Source organism: Semicossyphus pulcher, unplaced genomic scaffold (assembly GCF_022749685.1).
Source record: "Semicossyphus pulcher isolate SPU_LCO1_2020_fin unplaced genomic scaffold, fSemPul1.0.p SCAF_1, whole genome shotgun sequence".
NCBI classification, from domain to species: domain Eukaryota; kingdom Metazoa; phylum Chordata; class Actinopteri; order Labriformes; family Labridae; genus Semicossyphus; species Semicossyphus pulcher.
This window is the reverse complement of record NW_027211603.1, coordinates 35,554,110-35,578,633: the sequence shown is the minus strand read 5'-3', so window position 1 is coordinate 35,578,633 and position 24,524 is coordinate 35,554,110. Positions and strand designations below refer to the sequence as shown.

Below are 24,524 nucleotides of genomic sequence, written 5' to 3'. Positions count from 1 at the left end.
ATTTAGAAGAAGACTGCATGCTACAAGACATGGATGTAGACGATGTATTATACACACAATGCTTTTTGGTGGCCCTTAAAGTAAATACAACTTTGCTTTGTTTACAAGAAAACTCCAGTCTGACACCCATGTAGTTATTATTGGATGGTTTTCTTTTGCTGCTACACTTTCTCACTGAGCCTGGTAATAGAAATGTATTTTATCTGTCTACACAAGTGCAGATTTCCCCTTTTTTCCAGAACATTCCTGAGAAAAGAGTTATGGTGAGTCATTGCATTTTATTACCTGTGTAGGTTCCCTCCATTCCTTCCTAGCTCTGCATGAGTGTACTCTGTTCCAACGCTGTTAATAGCCATTTGTGGTCCACACACCTCCTCAGCAGGGCCTGTGGCTACACACATCCTCCAGAAACTACTCTCCTATAATGATGCACACATATACACACAGTTACCAAGTATACGGAACCCTCTATACTAGGAGGTAGAAACCTAGCTCTACGAACATATTAACCACCAGGCCAAGGGAGGTGTAAACTTACAGAAGTAAGGTTTTACAGGTGCATGAACTGTTTGGAGGTGAAAGTCATGTATTTTTCAGTGCATGAGTACATTATGAAAAGATAAAATAAACATGTATGTCTGTGTTCTACAAATGTGTACTGAGCTTTCTCCTTTCTGTCAGTTACTTCACAAAGATGAACATCAAGTAAAAGAAACAAACCCAATATAATTTATCAACAGTAACAATAATAGTTTGGAATTAAGTTAGATATAGGTGACATTCACCTCCACCTCAATAGAACTTTGCGTTTTGTGCTAGTTAGAAAAAATGCTCTTTAGCTTGGCATCCTAACATCCCAAGCTAGATAGTGACCAAGGTAGAAATGATCGTAATGTTTACAACGTCACTGTGAGCAAGCTAATGTTAGCATTTGTCTGTCACAGAGCAAAAAAGTGAGCCTTTTTAGTTTTTAAAGTAGAAGGCAGATTTCATTACTCCCACAATATTTCCCTTTTCTTAGAGCAAGTAAAACCCATCTTCCGAGGAGGACAACATGCAGAAAATAAGATTTAATGCAATCAGTATGCTTGATAAGAATCAAAATGTCTTACTTCTTTAAAGTGGCCAATTATTTTTTGAAGATTGAATAACTAAATGTAGACAACACTTTGCCATGTGACCTGTGTCCATTTTAAATTTGTGAATGGCATACATTTTTGCAACCATTCTTAAAAACTGCAAGTGATAACAATGCATTAAATATTTACCGAAAAGTATGTAACCGTGCTACTTTGCATCTTTAGACAACAGCACATGCATCATTGAATTAACACTTCTTGGATTGCTCACAGAGTAGAGTTACATCAAAAGAGACAAATTCAGTAACTAATACACTAATGTAATCTTTGGTGGGAGGCAGCCATGGAAGGCCCTGATGTATCAGATTCATATCATTTTTACTTTGCAGTTAAAGAGACAATGGTATCTGATTCTCATCTGAATCCATCCTGGCACTTTTATCCATCCCTATAAGTCATAGGAGTGCAGTTCAAACTACAACAGGACAGTGTGGTCGAAGTATGAGAGAAGTGTAGTAACCCTTAGTTTACATGTGGACTTCCTGAATGAACCGACACGCTGATTTAATTTCCATTTTGACAACTTTGAAAATTTAAGAAGATTTGCTCTAATGTTGTGTAACTATTTGAAACTCATAGGGCTCCGATCTAAATGTGATTACTAAATAATCAATCAATCATTTTTTCAATTTTAGAGCGCCAAATCATGACAAAAGTGATCTCAGGAAAAATAGAGCAGGTCTATACCGTTCTCCATCTTAACATCGACCATGGTAGCCGTATGAGGAAAGCATAATGAGTATGAGTCTAACCTGGTACACTTATTTATGTAAGGTGAATGCTGAGTGACTGACAGTCCAACCATAAGTGGAATGTGCTACAAGACTGAGCTGGAGAAAGACAGAACAAACCCTGTCTTTGTCTGGATGTTTGACATTCAGGCCATGCGCAAGTCTCACACCAACACAGGGCATGTGATATTCATTACATCTAGGCAAGAAACATTCCCAATGTAGCATTAGCATGCTATGGCTTGGGATATAAGAACAACAAATACTCATATCTACATGTCATGATGACAAGACAAAAAAAGTTTAATATGATTCAATTGATGGCTGAAGTAAAGTCAATCTTAACATCCAGAAAAATGTGTTTCATATCTGATTAATGTGTGGAATAAATCAGTCTTTACTGTGAGACTGCAGGAACGTGCTGAACATGTTGTTACTACTGCAAAATGAATAAGACAAGTCATCCCCATATAGGCTGACATATCCGACTGTGGCCTAAGACGTACACACTCACTTAAACAGACGCCTCCTATATATGATAAAAACCTGTTTTGACTTGTTAGTTCAAAGATATAGTCAAATAACATGTATTTAAATCCATCTCTATGTCTGAAAAAATCTCGGTACCTGAGACAACAATTTGACAACAATTCTTTGTTGCCTTTGGTATAGCCAGCTCATATCTGAAAATAACAGTATGAAACTGATATCCAGGCCAAGACTTCTTCTGTCAGCTATTGTTGTTTAAAGCAGCCATTCCCAAACTTAGGATTGCTGCAGCCAACTGTGAAATCTAAAAATCTTCTGGGGCCTACCTAAATCTTTATTCACACATCTCAGATCAAAACTTGAGACTAAGATTAATTCTTTTCCAACACATTTTTATTTTATAGACAGACAAGTCCTTTGTGAAAATAGGCCTACAGCAATGATGAGCAAACAAATAATCTTTACAAATGCATAAGAATTTTTAAGCAACGAAATAAGTTTTTTATCTAAAAAGTTTTATTATCTATCGTAAATTACCTCTCACAGCCCTCCTGGTGTACCTTCAACAACCACCAGGGGGCTATGGTCCACACTTAAAAGACTGCTTAATAGAATGCAACAACTTGAAACGTGACATTGAATTGGATTTGTGTGCACTCACATGCAGATGTCTGTTTTGACAGTTAAATGAACTGCTAAATGGTGGTGAAAGCTGATTGGTTCTTGGGATGGCATTATGGTCTCTTTTGCCTCCACATGCTAACCTTGTCCTGCATACAATCAAAACCTACTCAATTGTGATTGGTCAGTTTTACTCAGACTGCAAAATGGAAACCTGAATACCAAAAAATATTTCACCTCAGATTTTGCATCAATATCTAAATTAATTTATAGAGGTTATGTCTGAAGTAACATAATTGAACACGCCAAAGTACAGTTTTCCTAATGATATACTGTGTAAGGCATAGACACTCAACTTTGAGTTTATCAAATTTCCAAACTGACATATAATCATTGCTTAAGCCTTACATACTTTCTGCATTAGTGCTAGTTTGTCTCAAATTATGAAAGCCCAGCAGTAGACTTTTGAAACGAAAGTTAGCCATTGAACACACTTGTATTAATTTTCTTTCATTTACAGGCAAATAATGAGTTCTTCTGCAGCTGTACCTTGATGCTGAAGGACCTCCTCATGCTCCTTTTATTCTCCCTTAGTGTGGTGGTATGATGCGCCCGGTTATCTGCTTCAGTGCCTTCCTTTTTCTCCAGGCCTGGGTGCTGGGTTGTCTTCCACTGTCTGTTTTCTGTATCTCCGTAGAGTGTTTGATCCCCAACAGTCACATCTGCCCTACAAGACCATGTGCTGCACTCGTCTGACATTTCTCCAGCAGGTCTCTCTTCAGGATATTCATCATTGCTCTTAGAGTGACATAGGATCAGGGCCCTGGACAGAGTCCGTTTCAGACATGACATGACAAACATCAATCCCACAAGACTATGCAGCCATAAAAAAAGTTTTGATGTGCAACTAATAATAAAATAATAAACTCCTCAAACTGTTATTTCTGGCAGTCATTTAGCAGAAGTAGAGACATTTTCATGCTGTTTCTGTCCTTTTATTTAAAGGTGAGTAACCTAACTTGTAGTGTCTTAAGCTTCCTGTACAACCCTACTGTAAGCCTCTGATGGGTGCTGATACCTGGAGAGCACAGCCAGCTTCTTGGAGCGGTGGTGGTGGCAGCTGGTTGGGTTGTTATTGCTGCTCTTCCCCTGGTCCCTGTGTCTCCTCTCCATCCTCCTGGCAGCCGCTGTGCCAGCTTTCCTCCTCTGGTGGGAGTATCTCTGAGGCATGGCAGTCAGCATGTGTGTATGCGTATGCGCCAGTAGCTCAGGAACTAAGACACTCCTCCCAGGAAGCCCGAAACCTAATGGAGAGGGATGCTCTGGAGAGCAATTATAAAATTCAGTTAGGACAGTCTGAATGCATCAGGGTTTGTAAGTGTTCTGAGAAACTGCTCAGGCTGTTGTGGAGGCAAACGGAGATAAAAGCTCTTCTCTTTCCTTGCATCCTCACACACAAGGATAAGCAAATTCTGAAAGGAATAAAGTACATGGGACATGGGCGCAAAGACAGCAGTAGAAGCTCACTCTTAGTGCAACATGTTTTAATGTGGACATCTCTTAGTATACCATATATGGTATGGCACTGGTTCTGTTAATGGGCTGCAGCGAATGATGGTCAGTGCACTTCACACTCCAGAGAGCACTGAAGGATAGCCTTCATATGCATTATACATGCCAGTGTTGATGGCCTGTCACCTTTGCTATGAACACTTAGTAAACAATGTGCAGAGGCTCTTTAATTTAAACCCATAATGCCATGACGTTGCCACCTTCTCTTGCCTCCCCTCACAGTCAGAGCCTGACTGGCTCAGTAAGTTCCTGTTTTCCGGTTGCATGTGATGTAGACTTAAACACTTTCTTGGTGAGATCATTTCACTTTCACTGTAGACTAAGTAGCTCAACCCGTGTGACTACTGTAGCATTAGTCATGAGGTATAATTGGACTATAGGTGTGCTTCTAATCTTCGTTCTAAGCTAAGCAGGTCTAAAGGATCCGCCAAAATGATGTATTTGTCTTTTCAGATGGTTGCTGTCAGATCGAGGGCTTGTGTCCAGTGTTTCTCTCTGAGTGCCACAGTCACAGAGTTGAGAGCAAATGTGGTCCTTTAAAAGAAAGCCGCACGCTCAGCAAGCTTCCATTCTGTTTTGGACTGCTCCCAGCACTTCTCATCTCTGAACTTTTCAAAAAGGCACTGGTGTGTCACTGTCCCTCTTTTACAGACAACCAATCATACAGTCCAGGTGCTGTCACCCTGGTAACCAGTAAAATAAAGAAGCTTGTCTGTCTGTCTCTCTTTCCTGAGCTGTACGATATTTCAGACAGAGAAAGAGACTGGCCGGACCTGAGCTCCATCTCACAGTTCTTGGGTTAGGTGATGATATTTAATGTATTGTTGTCTCAGATGGATCGTGTTTTCCATTAGTCCAATGCAGATATAAGACTGTTTAAATGTAGGCCTAATAACTGGACTTGATTAAGTCACAAAAAAGGAAACATGACACATGAGATATACATCAGATTATTCCAGGCAGATTATAAAGCTGTAACATACATTCAGGATGTAAAATGATATTTAGTGAGCTTCAGAATCACAGGTAGGTAGGTAGCTAGACTGTCTCTGTCTGAAGGTGATAAAACCTGATTCCCCTGTTTTCAGTTCCTATCATAAGCCTGCTATTTACAGTTTAGACATAAGTGTGCTTCAATCTTCTCACCTTTCCATCTTCATCTTAACAAGTCCTCTCTTTTTAAATTGATATTGCACAGCATTTAACAGGTTCTTACACTGTTTGACGGATGCAATATTTTTCATGTCTGGATACTTTTTCCTCACGTGGTGTTTGCCAAAGGTTCATTTGTTGAGAGAGATCTTTTGTCCCACTGAATCAGCCAGTTATAACCACTGGTCTGATCAAAGAAGCCAGATTCTGACCATTAAGCTGATAACCAACAAGTGTAGGTATGATTTAAGTTTTGTTAGTGGGCTCAGAGTCAGTCCTGCAGACTGTGTTTAGGGCTGAGATCCATCAATCCATTATCTATACTACTTATCCTGTTCAGGATCGCAGGGGGCCGGAGCCAATCCCAGCCTACACTGGATGAGAGATGGGTACACACTGGACTGATCACCAGTCAATCACAGGGCTGACACATAGAGACAGACAACCATTCACGCTCACATTCACACCTACGGGCAATTTTAGAGTCACCAGTAAACTTAACAAGCATGTCGTCACTGGACTGTAGGAGGAAGCCGGAGTAGCTACCAAGAGTGAACCCACGCATGCACGAGGAGAACATGCAAACGCCACACAGAAAGACCCTCTTTGCCCGAACTGGTGTTCAAACCAGGAATTTTCGAGCTGTGAGGCAATGGCGCTAGCCAGCCTAGCGCTGAGATGTGTCTGCATATCTTTGAGCTCTGTTAACCTGGTTATAATTTTTTTTTTCCAGATCACTTGATTGTGATATGCATTTCGTTTCTGTTCAATTTTAAAATGATGAAAAACAAAACATAAAGTTCTTTGTTTTTTGATGTACAAGAACCTCATCAAAAACAGATTATGATTAATCTTTCCTCGCTCGTTTCTTCAGAGGTGAAGGGGAAATACAAGGTATTGCACACATAATATGTTGTTTTATATTACCCTCACTTATCCAAGTCTTTATTCCAGTCATAATAAACTGTAGGCAAAAGTATTCTGTAAAAGCTTCAGAAAGTTTGAAGTAATTGTGTGAATATTGCTATATACAGAGTCCCATTTTTCACATGAAATGCTTTTTATAAAAGTTAATAAAAGTAATATTTAGTTGCCTTATATTTGCTTCTAGATTGATTATTATGATCCTCATCATTATTATGAATATTATGATGATTATTATTATACACTCATACATTTTTACTACAAAGACTTTGGAACAAAGTCTGTTTCTTCTGGTGAATCAGTGGCTCTGATCCTGGAAGTGTGTAGCAATTATGGGGTGTTAGTTGGCCCGATCTCTTTGCTGGAGACCTATTATCCCCATACACTCCATCTCTCATCTCTATTCTGTTTTCATAGGCATACCCTCTCCAGCTGGATGTAGGAACATTCTAAACATGACACATTAATTCTCAATACTAAGGGAATTTAAATGAAAATACACATGTATAGAGCAAGACCTCTTCTGTAGCAGTATAGTAACTAACTCTGTTCTCATCCTCCTTAAATTTGGAGGAAAACTCTCTGCTGCATAATAAGCTCAAATGCTTTGGAGTTTTGGAGTTTCATTTGTTTACACTGTACTTTGGTACATTTTTAGACTTAACTCAGAACTTAATTACAAAATACAGTTTGTTGTTACTCTTCTTACAAATATTACAATTTTGGAAGATTTTATACTGTTACATAGCTTTTTGTTCAGTATCTGTCGCACACTGCAAACCCTACCATATAGTGTCATGGTGAACAGCTTTTGCACATGAGATCATCTGTGGCAAAAATTGTATAGGAACTTGACCCGGCCTGTTGATTTCAAAGGTGGATCTCAATGCAGAACAGCTTCAAACCTTCATCTTTCCAACAGCCAACAGGAGGCAACTCGACTGGTTGCACAAAGAAATCTGATTGTGTGGAAGCAGTTAAGAAACATTTCAAACATTTCCCTAAGCCCAGATACGATGATTCTACCTTAGGAATTTTTTTTAAGTAATGAGAAATGAAAACTTGAGTGGATTTAAGTTAAAAAAAAATTATTTCAGCCCTTTAAGCATTTAAATTCAATACGAAAATGCCAAGTGGATTTAATTAAAAATCTTTGTAAATTATTCTGTCCAATGATTCCACTTAATATCTTGCTGATATAACTTAAAATGTTAAAATGTATCATACCAATATTTCTGCCAGATCATCCCACTTATTAGCTGTAGTTCAAGGGACTTAATTCCAAGTTAATTGAACTTAAAATATTTTGTCCAATTAGTCTACTCTGTATCATTATGTATAAAAAAAATTTATTTTGTTACACAGGATAATTAAAATTGAGAAAACAAAAACCCAAAATGAGAGAATTGAAGCCTTATTCTGTTTTATTTCAATGTAAATGTTTCCATTAGACAATAAAAAAAAATGAAAATGAAAGTCATGAAACATTTCCAACCTTTGTTCTCATGAGAAGCATTTTGGTCTCTGGTCAAAGAATGCCTGGTGAGCTACTCAGAAACAAGTAGAGAGCTCCTTGTAGCTCCCCTGCTAAAGCTCATGAATCCTTACCATTAAACTGTTCATAAAAACTGCTGTTTTAACAAAAGTGCTGGTTCATCAACATGTACACATCAATACAGTGAGTATCTAAGAACCAAAACATATCACATAGAAACATGTTTTGTCACCCTCCTGGTATGAGGGCAGTAATTTGTGTACTTTTTTTTTTTTTTACTTTTTTATTTATGAAAATGTATCACATAAGTTTCACATTTTTCACATTCTTGAAAAAAAAAAAAAAAACTTCAAAGACATAACAAAATATGAACAGAGCCTGCAGGAGTAAATGAATCCAGCTTCTATCCAGGCATCATTATTAGCTGTATCGTTGTCTTTTTGTTAAAAAGGTTAACCATTTCCCCCAGTCTTTTTCAAATTGTCCTTCATTCATCCGTATCCTGCATGTAAGATACTCCATCTTTTGAATATCATCTATGATGGTCAGCCATTGTTTGTGATTTGGAGCGTCCGTCTTTAGCCAGTTCTTTGTGATTGCCTTCTTTCCAGCAGCAAGGAGGATCTTGACCAAATATTGGTCTCTTTTGTGCACAGCTCCCTCCACATGTCCCAAGTACAGTACAAGACACGTTCGTGGGATTTTGTAACTCAAGACCTCACAAAGAACTGAATGTATAGCATCCCAGAAAGACTGTATTTTCATGCAACTCCAGAAAATGTGTGTGTGGTCTGGTTCCATGTGGCTACATAGTCTCCAGCATGGTTGTTGAGTCTTTGTTTGTTTACTTTTAATTTTGGGTGTGATAAAATACCGAATCTGGTTCTTCCAAACAAATTCTCTCCATCCCTGTGATTGTGTCGTGTTCAGGTGAGATTTCCACATGTCATACCACATCCTCTCTGGGATTTCCTCATCCAGCTCCTTTTCCCATTTGGTTTTCACATATAATGTTGAGTCACATCTAGATTCCATCAGACAACGGTACAGGATTGATATTACTCTGGGTATAGCCTTACTATATGCTTGTGTTAGTACCTTAATGATTGGATGAACTTCCTCCTCTCCTGTCTTGATTTTTTTGTTGTAATAATCCCTCACTTGTAGGTATCTAAAGAAGTCCTGATTCACTAATTGATATGTATTTTTTAATTCTTGAAAGCTTATCATTTCGCCCTTTTTGTTTACTTTGCACATAGCGGTTATGCCCCTTTCTGCCCATTGTTTGAATCTGATGTCAGTTTTCCCTGGTTCGAATTTATCATCAAATGCTATCCATCTTAATAGGCCAAGTTCCTTTCCCAGTTTTAGTTGTTTACCAATAGAGTACCAAGTTTCTAGAGTAAATGTTGTTATTGGGTCTAGGTCTAGTACTTCATTTACATGGATTGGGATCTTTTTTTCACCTATAATTGTTTGAATCGGGTATTTATGTGTGGACATTTCAATATCTTTCCATCGGGCTACATAATCTACACTGCACCAGTGAATAAGCGGACGGAGCTGTGCTGCATGATAATATTCCTTCAAGTTCGGAAGAGCCCTTCCTCCTTTATCTTTGGGTAACTGAAGAGTGGAATAACGTATTCTAGGTCTTTTACCTTCCCAGATAAATCTTGAAATGAGCTTGTCCCACTTAGTGTATTGAACTTGTGGTATACTCACAGGAAGAGACTGAAACAAATATAGCAGACGTGGTAAAATGTTCATTTTCGTCACATTTATCCTGTCATACAATTCCAATGGATACGTGGACCATCTGTCTATATCTTTCCTTATGTTGAGATCAATTTGTCCATAATTGCATTTATACAAGTTTGTTAGATTTTTAGGTATTTTTACTCCTAAATATTGAAGTGATTTTGCATCCCACTTTATTTTTAGTTTTTGATCTGGTGAGCAGTAAAACATGAGGACTTGAGTCTTAAGTATATTCAATTTATAACCAGAATATGAGCCAAATTGTTCCAAAATTTTCATTAGATGCATAAAGGTGTTAACTGGATCATTTAGTTGGATCATAATGTCATCCGCGAAGAGACTTATTACACGTTTATGTCCGTTAATGTCTATTCCTGTTATTGAAGTGTCCTGTCTGATCATTTGCGCCAATGGTTCTATATACAGAGCGAATAGAGTAGGGCTAAGGCAACAGCCTTGTCTAGTTCCTCTCTCTAACATGAACCTTTCTGAAAGAGATCCATTCACTTTTACTCTAGCTGTGGGTGTGTTATAAATAGACTTAATGCAATTAATTGATTTTCTGTTGAATCCAAATTTTTCCAAAGTTAAGTATAAGAAGTCCCAATTCACCATATCGAATGCCTTTTCTGCGTCTAGGCTAATCAATGCTGATGGTATCTTATTTCTATGTATTTTGTGTATGATGTGTAGCGTTCTTCTAATGTTGTCTTGAGTTTGTCTACCCATAACAAAGCCAGTCTGATCTTCGTCTATTAAGTCCGGTACGAATGGCTTAAGCCTATTTGATATAATGGCGGTGTAGAGTTTGTAATCAATATTTAAAATCGTTATCGGTCTATAATTTTGGCAATATTCCTTATCCTTCAGTGGTTTAGGTAGTACTGTGATTATCGCTTCCTTCCACGAAGGAGGAATAGTTTCTTTAGACATAATCCAATTAAAAGAAGTGTGGAGTAGGGGTGACAACTCTTTTTCAAACTTCTTGTACCACTCAGAAGGGTATCCATCACTACCTGGTGCCTTGTTTGTTTTCAGCTTTCCTATTGCTTTCTGAATCTCATCTATAGTTATCTCTCTCTCGTTATGCACTTGTTTTGTTCCTTTCCTATAGTGGGTAGGTCTAAGGTGTCAAGGAAAGCTTTGATATCATTTTGATTTGGGGCTGATGATTGGGTATAAAGTTCTTTATAATAGTCTCTAAAAATGGTTTCAACTTCTTTTGGTTCATATTTGAGTTGATTTGTTTTTGGTTCACGTATTTTATGGATCTTGGAATCTGCCTGTTGTTTCCGTATTCGTCTTGCCAGTAATTTGGCTGCTTTGGGGCCTGAATCATAGTAATTTTGTTTTAAGTATCTTGATTTTATCTCCATTTCCTGTTGCAATAAATCATTAATTTTCTTTCTCACCTCTTTCATTTGTTGTTGTGTCTTATGGTCAATTTTTCTTTTATGTTTTTGTTCCAATTGTCTCAGTTCAGTTAATAGTATCTTATATTGTTTCACTTTTTCTTTCTTGAGGTTACTTGTGATTGCAATCAGTTTTCCTCTTATGACCGCCTTTAATGCGTCCCATACTATAGCTGGATCTGTCTCGCCGTTATTATTTTCCTCCAGATACTTTTGGATCTCCTTCTTGATTTGCTCTACTATCGACTTATTATTTAATATTCCTACATTTAATCTCCATATTGTATCTTTATGTGTATTATCTAGTTTAACCTTCAGGTAAATGGCACTATGGTCAGACATATCAGACACCCCAATTTGACATTCTTGGATTCTATCTCCATTCCCTTTCTGCATAAAAAAGTAATCTATTCTGGAATAAACGGAGTGTGTTGCTGAGAAATGACTGTAGTCCCTCCTGAGAGGATGCAGATCCCTCCACACATCATAAAAGCCCATTTCCTCCCATGTATTTTTAGCCAATTTTGTAATAGATTTTTTATTTCTCTTTAAGCTGGTTGTATCCAATTCATAGTCCATTATTATGTTAAAGTCTCCTCCACATATACATATGCCCTCCGTTTCAACAGCGATAGTATCCAAGAGGGATTTCAGGAATTGTTTATTGCTCTCAGGTGGTGCATATATGTTCACCAGAGTAACTACTGTTTGGTCAATTAACCCCTTCACCATAATGTATCGTCCCTCTATATCTTTTACTTGTTTTTGGCATTCAAATTTGGTCCCGTTAGATATTAGGATTGCTACTCCTCTTTTGCGACTATTAGTGTGGGAACTATAAAAAGTGTTTTTGAATCCAAATCTTTTCAATTACTCATGTTCTGTTTGTGATAAGTGTGTTTCTTGTAGGAAGCTAATCTGTGTTTTTTCCTTTTTAATTTTAGCCATTACTTTAGCTCTTTTGACTGGGTTTCCTAGTCCGTTAACATTCAAAGACATAAATTTTATCCCCTCTTGCATAGATAGTTGGATCTATTCAGTGTATAATAACTCAACCACAGGCTAACAGTAACACATTCATAAGTAACCATCAACTTTATAAACAACAGGTTAGAACATTTAACCTTAACTCTGAACATAGGTGACCTCCAAACAGAGGTGTCAACATCCTTCTTTACATGTTGACTCTCTTTTTGTTTTGAGGGGGAAAGCCTTCCTTGTAGGGAGGGCCCCCAACCAGTTGTGAGTTTCAACCCAAGATGAGTTGTTCTACTCACACTAGCTAGCTCTATTGTAGGCAGCCGTGTTTTTATCCCTCTTAAGCCAATATGTCTATTCTCAGAAACCCTCTAAGGCTCGACACATTCAAACCTGACATTCTTCTTTTCTAAGATGTTTTAAGTCCGCCATTCTCCATCTCTCTGACATTCAGGTCGGCCCAGTCTTTCATCTTGCGTTATTGTCCTTGCGTTGAAAGGCTTGCAGCCGTCCTCTCGCACGTTTCCCTGTCTCCAGACCTCTGTCGCCTCTGATGTGTCTCCATGTCGCGGTCCCAGCCGCCTGTAGCTTCTCAAGGAGGGGGGGTTCCCCGGGGTCTCCCCCGATGTCCTGTACCTCGTATCCTCTTCTCCGCATGTCGCTGGCCGCCTCCTCTGCACTTCTGTAAGTTTTCACTCCATTTTCCCAGTGTATGCGCATCTTATTGAGGGGGGTCTGGAAGCGTATGCTTTCTCCCTTCAGGATCTTCTTGATGTGCGTGTAGGCTTTACGCTGTCGCAGCGTCCTCGCAGTGTAATCATGGTCAAAGTAAATCCTGTCAGCCCCGAGTTTGACTGTTTTCTTCTCCCATGCTTTTTTCAATACCATCTCCTTCATAGTGTACTGCTGAAAGTTGAGGACGATTGATCTGGGAGGCTGACCTGCGTTAGGTTTCGGTGCCAGAGCTCTGTGGGCGCGTTGTATCTGGAGATCCGCGTCTATCATGAGCTCATCTCGGAGCCATTTCTCCATGAACTGTGCCACCGAGTCGCTCTTCGTCTCGGCATCCTCCTGTACGCCATAAATCCGCAGGTTGTTCCTTCTGGATCTCGCTTCCAGGTCTTCTAGCTTGTCCATCATTCCTTGCCGCTCCATCATCAGTTCCTGCAGCGCACAGTTCGCTTCGGAGCTCCAAGCTTCAGCTTCTTCAATGCGAGTTAAAGCAGCGTCCACCTTCTCCCTCTGTTCTCCTATCTCTGTAGTTATTTTGGCGAATTTGTGGTCCATGTCATCTTTGAGTTCTGACAGTTCATTTCTCATTCTGGTTGTAATTTCGTCTTTGACCGATTTCAGGTCTGTTTTCAGTTCGTTTTGCATGGTTTGAATCTGTTTGCTGATGCCTTCCAGACTAGTTTGAAACACCGCCGTGGCGTCGTTAGCTTCAGGTGTTAGCATACTTTTTGCATCGGTCGGACGGTTTACTTCTTTACTTTGGTTGTCCGGGTTTCTTTTTGTCCTTATTTTAGTTGCTCCTCCGTTCATTTTCGGGGGTTAAAGACCCTTCTGAGTTAGTTTGTCGAGTTTTGGCGGAGTTTATCGTGTTGGCTTGGGGGAGCTCTCAACTCAGCCGTGCATGCTGCTCTGCCGACCCACCGGAAGTCCCCATTTGTGTACTTTTTTAATTGACAAAACTCCTTGCTTTCAGGTTGAAGGCCCCATGCTTTTATAGAAATAACCATCTTTAATCATAACCTTGAAAAAATCGCAAGAACATGTTTTGACACAAAATGGAAAAGTCTAGATACATCATGCCTCTTCTGTTTTAAAAAAAACACTCATTAGTGCTTCAGCATGTGCACATTAATACAGTGAATATCCCTAAACCACAACAAAGTGAATTGAAACTTGACAGTTGGTAAAGCTACACTCCTCATATGGGGAGTTCTATTTGTGTTGTTTTTTTCAGTTAATTCTCCCATTAATGCGACACTCTTATTGAGGTGCTTTTTGACAGCAGGAACTTTCCCCAGGAACCAGGAACCTTTTGAGGAACTTACCCCCTGAAAAGTCCCTGCTCAGGGGGTAGTACTTTGCAAAGGTCAAGGAACTTTCAGGGTGGGGCCTGCAGTGCTGATCGTTTGTGATTTGTCGAGTACTCGCAGCGTTATATTTCACCCACTAGGGTTGCACAATATTGGAAAAAACATACATAGCGATATCTTTTTGTTTGTTCTACAATATATATTGCAATATTAAAAAATACAGGAAATTATACCAGAATAATGCAGTGTGTTACCATGTGCATATAAACAATTTTGTTTTTGTTATTCTAATGATCATACTTCTTATTGTTTATGACTTTGAAGTCTATTTTCCTTTAACAGCACAAACCGAATCTCCTTCATGCTAACAGGCACAAATAAAATACCAGCTTGTTCGTTGAGGTTTTATGGTGTCATCTTTGTTGTATGGCCTTCATCTTCTTATTACCACCACCTACTGGACTGGCGGAGTACTGCAGTTATTATTATTTCTTCTCCATACGTCATTGGCCTGATTTGCATAATCTTCCCGGGGCTTTGGGCCGCTGTGGAAACACAGACAACAATGAGCCACAGGAACCATTTAGTTCCTTGAAGAGAAGTTCCTGGAACTAAAAGTTCCTGGTACTTTTGGTCGAAAAGCACCTTTAAATTTGTTTTAAAATATCTACCTTTGAATCATGAGCTTTAAACTGTAGCTGAAAACTCTTGACATACATGAGCGGACAGAAGGATTTAGGCAGGTTGGCCAGTTCGTCCATCACTACACTACCTTCTTAGACAATCTTAACTCTGGATGAGTTGAATTGATGGTTTTCACAGACAATTCCCACTGGAGTTTGACTGTACAAGTCCTCGTCAGTTATATCCTAATAGAGAAAGAAACAGGTTGACAAGGAAAGAACATAATCATGTCAGTTAGATGATGCTGATGTTGGCAGTATTGTTAGAGAATATATAATTATAAATATAAAATATTATATTGAATTTTCTTTAACTACTATATTAAGATCCTTACATTTAAAGTACTTGTTGCATATCTGCGCAGAAAATATTGCTATGTAACTTGGCAGAAAAGAATAATTACCAGTACAGTTGTACTGAAAAAATGTGAGGGAAAACTGCTCAGAGAAACTTAAGTAGTCATGCAACATTTTTTTAATCCAATGACCCCAGTGCATTTCTTTGTTACTTTACTGTAACCAGTTTTGCAAATGGTAATAGCACATTCACCCATTCACACACTGGTGGCAGAGGCTGCTACGTAAAGTGTCCTACATTCAATCAGTCATCACATTCATACCCGTTGACTATGCCACCAGGAGCAATTTGAGGTTCAGTGTTTTGCCCAAGGACACATGTAGCCTGAGGGAGCTGGGGATCGAACCTCCAACCTTCGGATTGAAAGATGACCGACTCTACCACTGAGCCACAGCCGCCCCAAATGTATTTGGCTACCAAACACAAGCCAGAGCTTTGAGTGTGCATGTTGTGAAATCCTTGTTTTCCAGTCAGCAAAATGATTCTATGAAATGTCCCAGTGGCAATAGTTGACCATACACGGCACAAAGCCCATATTGTGAACTGAACTACCCCATCTCACACAAGCTGACAGTGATTTAACATGCACACACAGGGAAAGACAAACATGAGAATCTGAGATTAGGTTTAAGGTTAAACTGAGCCCATATTAACCAAATTTAATAGCTACCGGTTTCAGTTTAATGTTTCATTAATCAATGCGGCATGAATTTTTAAATATTTTAAGGTAAAATTAGTTCAGCCAAAATAATTGAATTTCAATTCTGAAAACACTAAATAAACTGTTTTATTAATAAATTAACGTAAAAAAAAATATGCAGCTGCACCATTGATAACAAATTGAGTTACTTACAGAGCAGGTCTTGGAGAAGCCAAAGGGATCATCTCCCAAGATGAGTGGCAGTCCCTGAAGACAAAGGCACCTGATGTCTGTTGAAATTTACATAGACATTTATGATGTTAACAAGGAAACGGTTCTGTTCTTGCGTAACGTCCGTGTTTCAACAACTTAAATGTTTGAATAGCTCTGATCTCCTTATACAGTTAAAAAGGGCAGTACTTACACTTCCAAAGCAAGCAATAAAACAAAACAAATAAGAGGGAAGGAAGTGAATATATCACCACAATGCACCTGTATTTAATCTGTATTTTATAGTGTACAATAAATCAGGCTGACAATGAAGCAATGCTATAAAGCTAATATTCCCTTCTGATGAGCTCATGTTAGTTATGAGGGTCGAGTCACCTGGACCTTTACGGCATCACTTTGTCAAAAAAAAAGGCCATTTCGCGATTGTTTTCTGTTACTTAACCTTAGTAAATTTCATGCTCCAAAAGACTTAAAATACAACGTGATAGTTAACGTCACCTACCGGATTTATAAACCAGGGTACTGTCGATCTCCTCTCTGTGATGACGGCAGCAGTATGCGCGGGCTAGTGGTGTCCTTGTCCGCACCGCCTCCTAAAGCGGAGTACACACTACTAAGATAATCGGGCCGATTTTGGGCTGATTCCCACCTATCAAAAATCGTAAGCAAAGTCCCGACATTTTGATGGTTCTAAAGATGATCTTGCCAAATGTTCCTGTGGTGTGGTGAGGTATGTTAAGAGTGATTTTACTTCCCCTGATCTGCTCTGAAGGCCATCGTGGCCGCACTGATTTCAAAACATAAATATTAAACATTAAACACTATTTACGATTTGATTTCCTGTTATGTGGGGGGAACCCAGATGACAGCCGAGCATGCAGTCTGTGGATTGTCATGTGGAATGACACAATAACCAATGGGGAAACAAGCCGACTGAAGAAGGAAGCACAACAACTGCAGCCATGGCGACAAAAGCAAATGGGGAACATAACATGCTGTGTACACGCTGTCTCCACCACTATATCCACAGTTTGTTATTTTTTCTTCCTGAATTTTCAGTATAAAGTCCAAAAACTAAGTCTTCCTGGCTGTCGTCCGCCATGTTTGTTCACTCTAAAGTCACGTTTGAGTTTTGCGAGATTTCCAGTTTTGAGACTCGGGACTCTGGTTGTTGGTGAATGGAATCTGTTAGTGTGTGGTGCGCTGTTTTGCCGACATCGTAGCTTAAAGGATAACTTCAGGATTTTTCAACCTAGACCCTATTTTCCCATGTGATTGTGTGTTAGTGACTAGTGGAGACAACAATTATTGAAATCGATCCAGTATTCAGGTAGGGAGCACCGGCCGGCAGCCGCAAAATGAGATACAATGTAACTAAATGGGGCACCGCGCATATGCCAATATACAGCCACTAAAAACGCTTGTTTTTGCACCCGCAGGCTCAGATCGTTATAATAAGTGTCTGACAACACTGCGGCAGCCATGCTACTTTACCTTGTGCTCTCTGTTGTTGTCTGTAACCAAGTCTCGCTCACGGAGAAGTCTCGCGCTGAAATCTCACCTGAGACCGTAGTTGTTGCAGGAAGAAGGAGAGAGGAGTGAGAGAAGACGAAGACGAAGAGGGAGAAGTGCCATTTCTTGTGTTAGAGTACAGAAAGGGATGAAGATCCTCTCTCCCTCTTCGTCTGAATCGGGGTCAGGAGGAGAATAAGTAGGTAGTGGGTAGCATTGGTCATGTTGAGAGGTGTGCTGATAGATAGAGGCTTTTTTGTATATACTTTTTAGCAGAGACTCGAGTCATGGTGACTTGGACTTTAGTCGACTCGAGTCACTGTTTTGATGACTTGCGACTTGACTTGACCAACAATAAATGACTTGAGACTCGACTTGGACTTGAAAGTTAATGACTTGAGACTTGACTTGACTTGAGGTATGATGACTGGGACAACTTGCGTGTGTTCTAGTTTTGTCACGGATCGCAGTTGACCCATGATCCGTACAGATGACCAGTGGTGTGGGGGGGGGGCAGTTGCCCAATTGTTGAAAAACGCGCGCTAAAGTGAACTCTTGGGAGCCAAAATGCGTGTTAAAGTGCCCTCTTGGGAGTCAAAATGCGTATTAAAGTGCACTCTTGGGAGCCAAAATGCGTGTTAAAGTGCCCTCTTGGGAGCCAAAATGCATGTTAAAGTGTCCTCTTGGGAGCCAAAACACATGCTAAAGTTAACTCCTGGGAGCCAAAACGCACGTTAAAGTGCCCTCCTGGTTGGCAAAACACACTAAACTGCCCCTTGGCTGGTTAAAACATGATAAACTGCCCTCCTGGTTGGCAAAACACACTACACTGCCCTCTTGGGTTGAAAAAACACTTAACTGCCCTCTTGGCTGGTTAAAACATGATAAACTGCCCACTTGGGGGGCAAAAAGGTGTGCTAAAGTGCCCTCCCGGTTGGCAAAAAACACTAAACCTCCCTCTTGGCTGGTTAAAACATGATAAACTGCCCTCTTGGGTGGTAAAAACGCGTGCTTAAGTGCCCTTCTGGTTGGCAAAACACAACTGCTCTCTTGGGTGGAAAAACACACTAAACTGCTGCCGTTGGATGGAGAATATTGATTTCACCATGCTCCTCAAAACGTATGCGACTATACCGGTGACAATGGCTTCAGTAGAGCGGTCCCTCTCAAAACTGAATCTCATTAAAACCTTGCTGAGAAACCGGTGTGGGGAAAATAGGCTCTCTGACCTAATGCTACTCTCCATTGAAAGAGACATCCAAATTGACCAGAACAAGGTCATTGACAAATACAAAAAGATGGCCAAACGAAGAATTTCACTATAGTTCCACCTGCCACATATGGGCACAAAGACTTGAGACTTGATTCATCCCTGCCACCTGCAGCAATGGAGCTGCACTCATGTCCATGCTTCATCATAGTTTGTTTCTTTTGAGGTGTCAAATAAATATTTTAAATGTGTATTGTTCCCTGTGGTTTTTTTTTATCACAGAGCCCTCTTGGGTGACGAAAACACACTAAACTCCAGAAGACTATTAGGACCAAGAAATACTATGAAACATTACTGTTGCAATGACTTTTATGTTAGGCCCTTTTTTGATCTATATTGAGCCAGAACTATATCTCACAGAACCAGTTTGGATTATTTGGTCATAATATGGTCTTAAAATGCACTAGAATACAGGAAATGGCATCTACTTATTTGAAAATGTTCTGGGGGAAGACCCCCAGACCCCCTAGGGATTTATTTATTTATTTCTGTGTATTCTTCACAGTCCAACGTTGAATCTACACAGTTCTCGTGGATGCTGATCCTAACTACAAACTAACTTGAGTAGTCTGTCTAGTTAGTCTGTTTTAAGGCTATATAATGTGCCATTTGTATAACATATAAACATGTCTAAAGTGCATGTCTTAGTGCCCTCTTCAGTGGCGAGAATGCGCTGTATGTGCTCTTTTTATTCCTTTTCGCCCCTGCCCTTCAGAAAGTCTGTGCACGCCACTGCAGATGACCCCCCCACGGTTCAGCACATAGTTGATCCGCGGTCTGACATAAAAATAACATTATAATGTGAAATACAGTGTTACTTCCGTTAAATCCCTGTGCAGAGTTACAGTGAAAAGAGTGATGTGTTTTACTCTGATGTACAGTTATTATAACTGTGACGAAAAGTAAAGTTTGGGGAGATTAGCAGGTGCTGCAGTGCAAGCTTTACCGCAGTGCTTCACATAGTGCTTCAAATAGGAACGTATCAGACCACGGAGATCCGCTGTATTACTGTAAAACACCCCAGGCATGTTTGAATATTTTTATGCAAAGTGTGCGTATTTCACTGCACACTGGCTGCTTTGTATCAAACAGGGCTTCCACGTTTCTAACTGTGACCATGTCAGCTTTTATTTTGAAAGCTGTTGGACGCTTGTGATAAAATCGGTTGCTGAACATTAGTGACTGATGTTGTATTTATTTTTTAACTCACCGGTAATCCACACACTTCCGTTTCATAGCACAGTGCTGGGTCCAAAACTGAAGACCTAATTCCCCCCCCCCCCCCCCCCCTTTTTTATAGATTACAATTTGATTTGATGACCTGCCTGTTTTATTGTGCTGCCTTTATGAAGCACTTGAATTTCTTTTTTGCTGATCCAAAAAAAATATCCGATCAGTGACTCAAAACCGTGAAGCGATCCAAAACCTTGAGCTTTGGGAACTGTTAGTGTGTTCATAAGTTTGAATGTTAGCTGTTAAATATAAAATGATAAAATTCAATGTTGTCAAGTTTCTGTCTAACTATCAAATATGTATTTGTATGTTTGACATTGTAGTCAGTATTTCGCTGTTTAAAAGTGATGGGGAGGGAATATTAAATAAATAAGCTATTTGTTTTTGCTTTGATTACATTTATTTCACTGAATATCAATCAAAGTATAATACAGATAAAATTCATTGCTTACTTTTTGAACAGGTTATATAAATTGGCCAATAATATCATTATTAGACGGGCTACGAACACCTTGCCTTTTCTCTTTATAAAGATGGGATACTACAGGTAAGAGTGTTGGATCTTGGGTGGAAAAAAAGTGACTTTACTCGGGACTTGACTTGCCTTAACTAAGGACTCAACTTGACTTGACTTGACATAACCTATGACCTGACTTGACTTGCCCAAGAAAAAATGACTCGAGACTTACTTGGGACTTGAGCAAAGATGACTTGGTCACAACACTGCTTTTTAGTACATTTTCTGTGTTTGAATGTGTGGACGTCCTCACAGAGACTATACTCCTTGCCTCTAGCATAAGCCAGGCAGGGGCTCCAGCCAAACAGACCATGATTGAGAGAAACCAGAGGGTGGGGTAGCTGTGCAGAACAACGTGTGTGTTGTTGGAGTTTTCACCTGAGGTTTTTCCACTCTGTAAGATGGTGTAGGGCTGACAGAGGACAGGCAAGAGAGCCGCTTGAAGGGAGTAATACTGCAATTATCCACCACTTTTACACTGTGCACAATCCCAGCCATTATGTATGATAGTAGTTCTTAGGGGGGGCCTAGCTGATCTTGAAGCACTGTTCAGCAAATGGTGTTACACAGGAGGCTCAGCTACTATGGCCTTTGATGTGTCAATGAATGACAACTGCATGCTGTGTACGGCCTTTGATTGTATGGGCTGTGGGAAGAGCATAGATGAGGCCCAGCCTGTCCTCCTTGCCTCACTGTGCTATTTGTGCTCTACAGGTTGCACTGGAATGGACATAAAAACTGTTGTCTGATTTGTGTCTTTATTAAGGACCTCTGTGTGCAAGTGGGTCATGGAATCCATAAACATACACATCCAGCCCTCAGGCCAACAAGTGCATAATTTAACTGCTCTGCTTTGCAACTAATTTTGTTGTTACACAATACTCTGACTGGCCTCACAACAGTTTTCGTTTACTGTCATATAATCCTCATACTCTCAGAAACCAGTCTGAGAGACACATGGTTACATTAATATGGACTTGCACGTATGAACATCCCTTTTAAAAACCTCTTCAGTGTGGGGACTGGAAGTCTTACTCACCACAGTTGATCATGTTGTATTTGAGCCAGCATCCACAGCTTCTACGGAAGGTACAGACAGGGCATCCCAAATGTGAATCCACGCCAGATACATGGGCAGAAGTCCAGGCAGCACGACAGGTCAAAAACTGATGTATCACTCAGATCATTGCTTCCTCGTTGTGATTCATCTCGGAGTAGTTGCCTGTAAGTCTTCTCCGCCCTCCTCTCTCCTTTTCCTCCCCCTCTATCTGGAGAATCACAACAGTGTGTCTCAGTAAGGCATGGGCCTCCAAAATGACTGCCCCTTTCCTGTGAGTCAGCTGCAGAGAGGGAAAGGCAGCGCACTTAGCTGCCCAGGACACACACCTACTTTGCTTCACACACAGTTATGAGTCTTTTACAAGGCTCTGTTAGTGTATGTGTCTGTGTGCCCCTACAGTGTGTGTAAGTACATACTGTATGCTACAGAGGATGAATGGATTCTCTGTGCCCCACTCCAGTTGACGCATAAACACACACAAACATACACACACACACACACACACACACACACAACTCACTTGAATGTGTGTATGAATCTAGTTTTCAGTCTGGTTCAGAAATGTTTGAACTGGGCAGTGTATACACAAATGTAGGTTGATTTTGGTGGAGACTGGGGCTGGAGAAAACTTATAAAGGTTCAATCTATAAAGATTGGCTCTGATGGGAGGTAAGGCCTTTGCAGTGTTTGGTGTGGGGTTATGGGGGAATATTTAATGTGGACTATTTTTAAATATTCTTAACAAACAGGGCCCTGTTTAGCAGGAGCTATCAAAGTCCTCTGTGTCATGACACATGAGTGCACATAACCTCCTGATACCCGAGCTTTTGTTTGGTATGCATTTTAAATTTCTCCTGCCTATTTGGGATTAATAGGACCTCATAAGTGTAAAACCTGAGCATTTTCCTTGAACAGGAAGTAGTTTTCACAAAAATGATGATATGGGAACAATCGTTTTTTAATTTACTGTATAAAATGATAAAGCCACAATTGTGTAATAAGTATAAAACTTAATTTCAATGCCTAAACATGGCTGTATAAAAGCAAAAAACATGCCACATACGTTTAAATCAGTCAGGTAGGGTGTCAGTCAGTCAGTCAGGTAAGGTTTGGGACCAAGGTTTCAATGTTGTAAAACATTAAATGCACAGGCTCAAGTTGTTCCTTTTTATACTTTTTCATTGTAATATTTATATGCCCTGTGTCCCTTTGTCTTTAAAGTCTAAAATGAATTTAAAAACAATTGTGTTTTAGATAATTAAAAAATAATTTAAATGAATAAAACAGGAAGTAAAAAGTACACCAACTCCCTATAAAATTAAAAGGACCGTTGTATAATGAGATAAATAATAAAGAGGTTTAATATGGTTGTTTTGAGCAGACAGGCAACCGGATGGATGATGAGTAATGTTTTGAGCATGCCCCGGTGGGGGCCGGTTCCCTTGAGAGAACGGAGACAAACAGTAAGAAAAAAGTGGTTAATATACAGAAAAATATATTTGATTATAAAGAAAAAACAGAAATTAATTAACTTAAAAGTACAGATTAGAGGTAGGGTTAAGGTTAGGGGAAGGGGGTTGGGGATAGGGAATTGGTTTATGGCCTGGGGTTCAGGTTAGGAGTATGAAAGGTTAAGGTTAGAGGTGGGGGGTCGGACAAGATGTAAAAATGCCGACGGTTAAGGTTAGGGTGGGGGGATGGGAGAGGTTAAGGTTAGATATAAGGGTCAGGGAGAGTTGTGAAATCCCCTGAGGTTCAGATTAGGGATGAGGAAGGTTAAGGTTAGGTATATGTTTCGGGTCAGGTGTACAAGGCCGGAGGTTCGGGTTAGGATGAGGAAATGGGAAGGGTTAAATTAAGATTTGGGGATCAGGGAGAGTCGTGAGATTCCCTGAGGTTCAGGTTAGGGATGAGGAAGGTAAAGGTAAGGTATCAGGTTCGGGTCAAATGCAAAAGGTCGATGATTAAGGATGCCGGGGTAAGGGAGGGAAAAATGCCCCTGAATAATTTGATAATAATAGCCAAAAAGATAGTAATGGTCTATCTAGGGTCAATTCCTCTGCAGAGAGGCAAACTGCAAGACAAAAGAAAAACATTAAGCATGCAAAGATTCGTCATATTAAAGAAGAAGAGGAAATGATTTTTAGATCATTCCTTGAGATCAATAAATACAACAATCAGGTAAGTATTTCGTCACACACAGGTAAGTTCACTTCTATATTTCAAAAAATATTTTCATGTCATAAGTCATTTTATAAACATTTTTTATATAGGCTTTTATTTTTTTGTCTCACAGTTTTCAACTCTCTATTTTGCAGGAGATATGGAATGCCCTTAATAATCGAATTTTTTTTATTATTTTCAGGTTGCATTTCCCCACAGGAGGTCCCATGCATTGTTTTCTCGAATGGAGGAGTTCTTCGTCAGGAATCAGGTAAGTGTAACATTCAATCACTATGTATTCAACAGGATATAAATAAGTCAATAAAGTGCTCAAAATAGGTGCTGTATTAAAGTGCTTCAACCAATGTCAAATCAAACAAATAAATTACAAAATTCATATGATCCCTCCAGGGGAACAGGTTCAAAAAACATATAAAGCATGCCAGAGTTCGACCACCATTTTGTTTGTGTGGAAGTGTTGTCTAAGTTTTCTTGCTTAGAGACTGTATCTTTTGGAGGATGCTGTCAAGACTACATGCAA

General features: G+C 39.7%; 1 protein-coding gene across 1 annotated transcript in view; it reads right to left on the bottom strand.

Moving 5' to 3' along the window:
- The window catches only part of il16 (interleukin 16), a 119,180-nt gene extending 105,451 nt beyond the window's left edge, over positions 1 to 13,729 (bottom strand). Inside the window, exons 1-4 of the mRNA XM_069661528.1 lie at positions 12,814 to 13,729; positions 4,059 to 4,302; positions 3,530 to 3,803; positions 284 to 419 (exon numbers count right to left, since the gene is read on the bottom strand). Of these exons, the coding sequence (XP_069517629.1) occupies positions 284 to 419; positions 3,530 to 3,803; positions 4,059 to 4,302; positions 12,814 to 13,729 (1,570 nt within the window). The remainder of the gene's footprint in view (positions 1 to 283; positions 420 to 3,529; positions 3,804 to 4,058; positions 4,303 to 12,813) is intronic.
- Between the last annotated feature and the right edge of the window lie 10,795 nt (positions 13,730 to 24,524).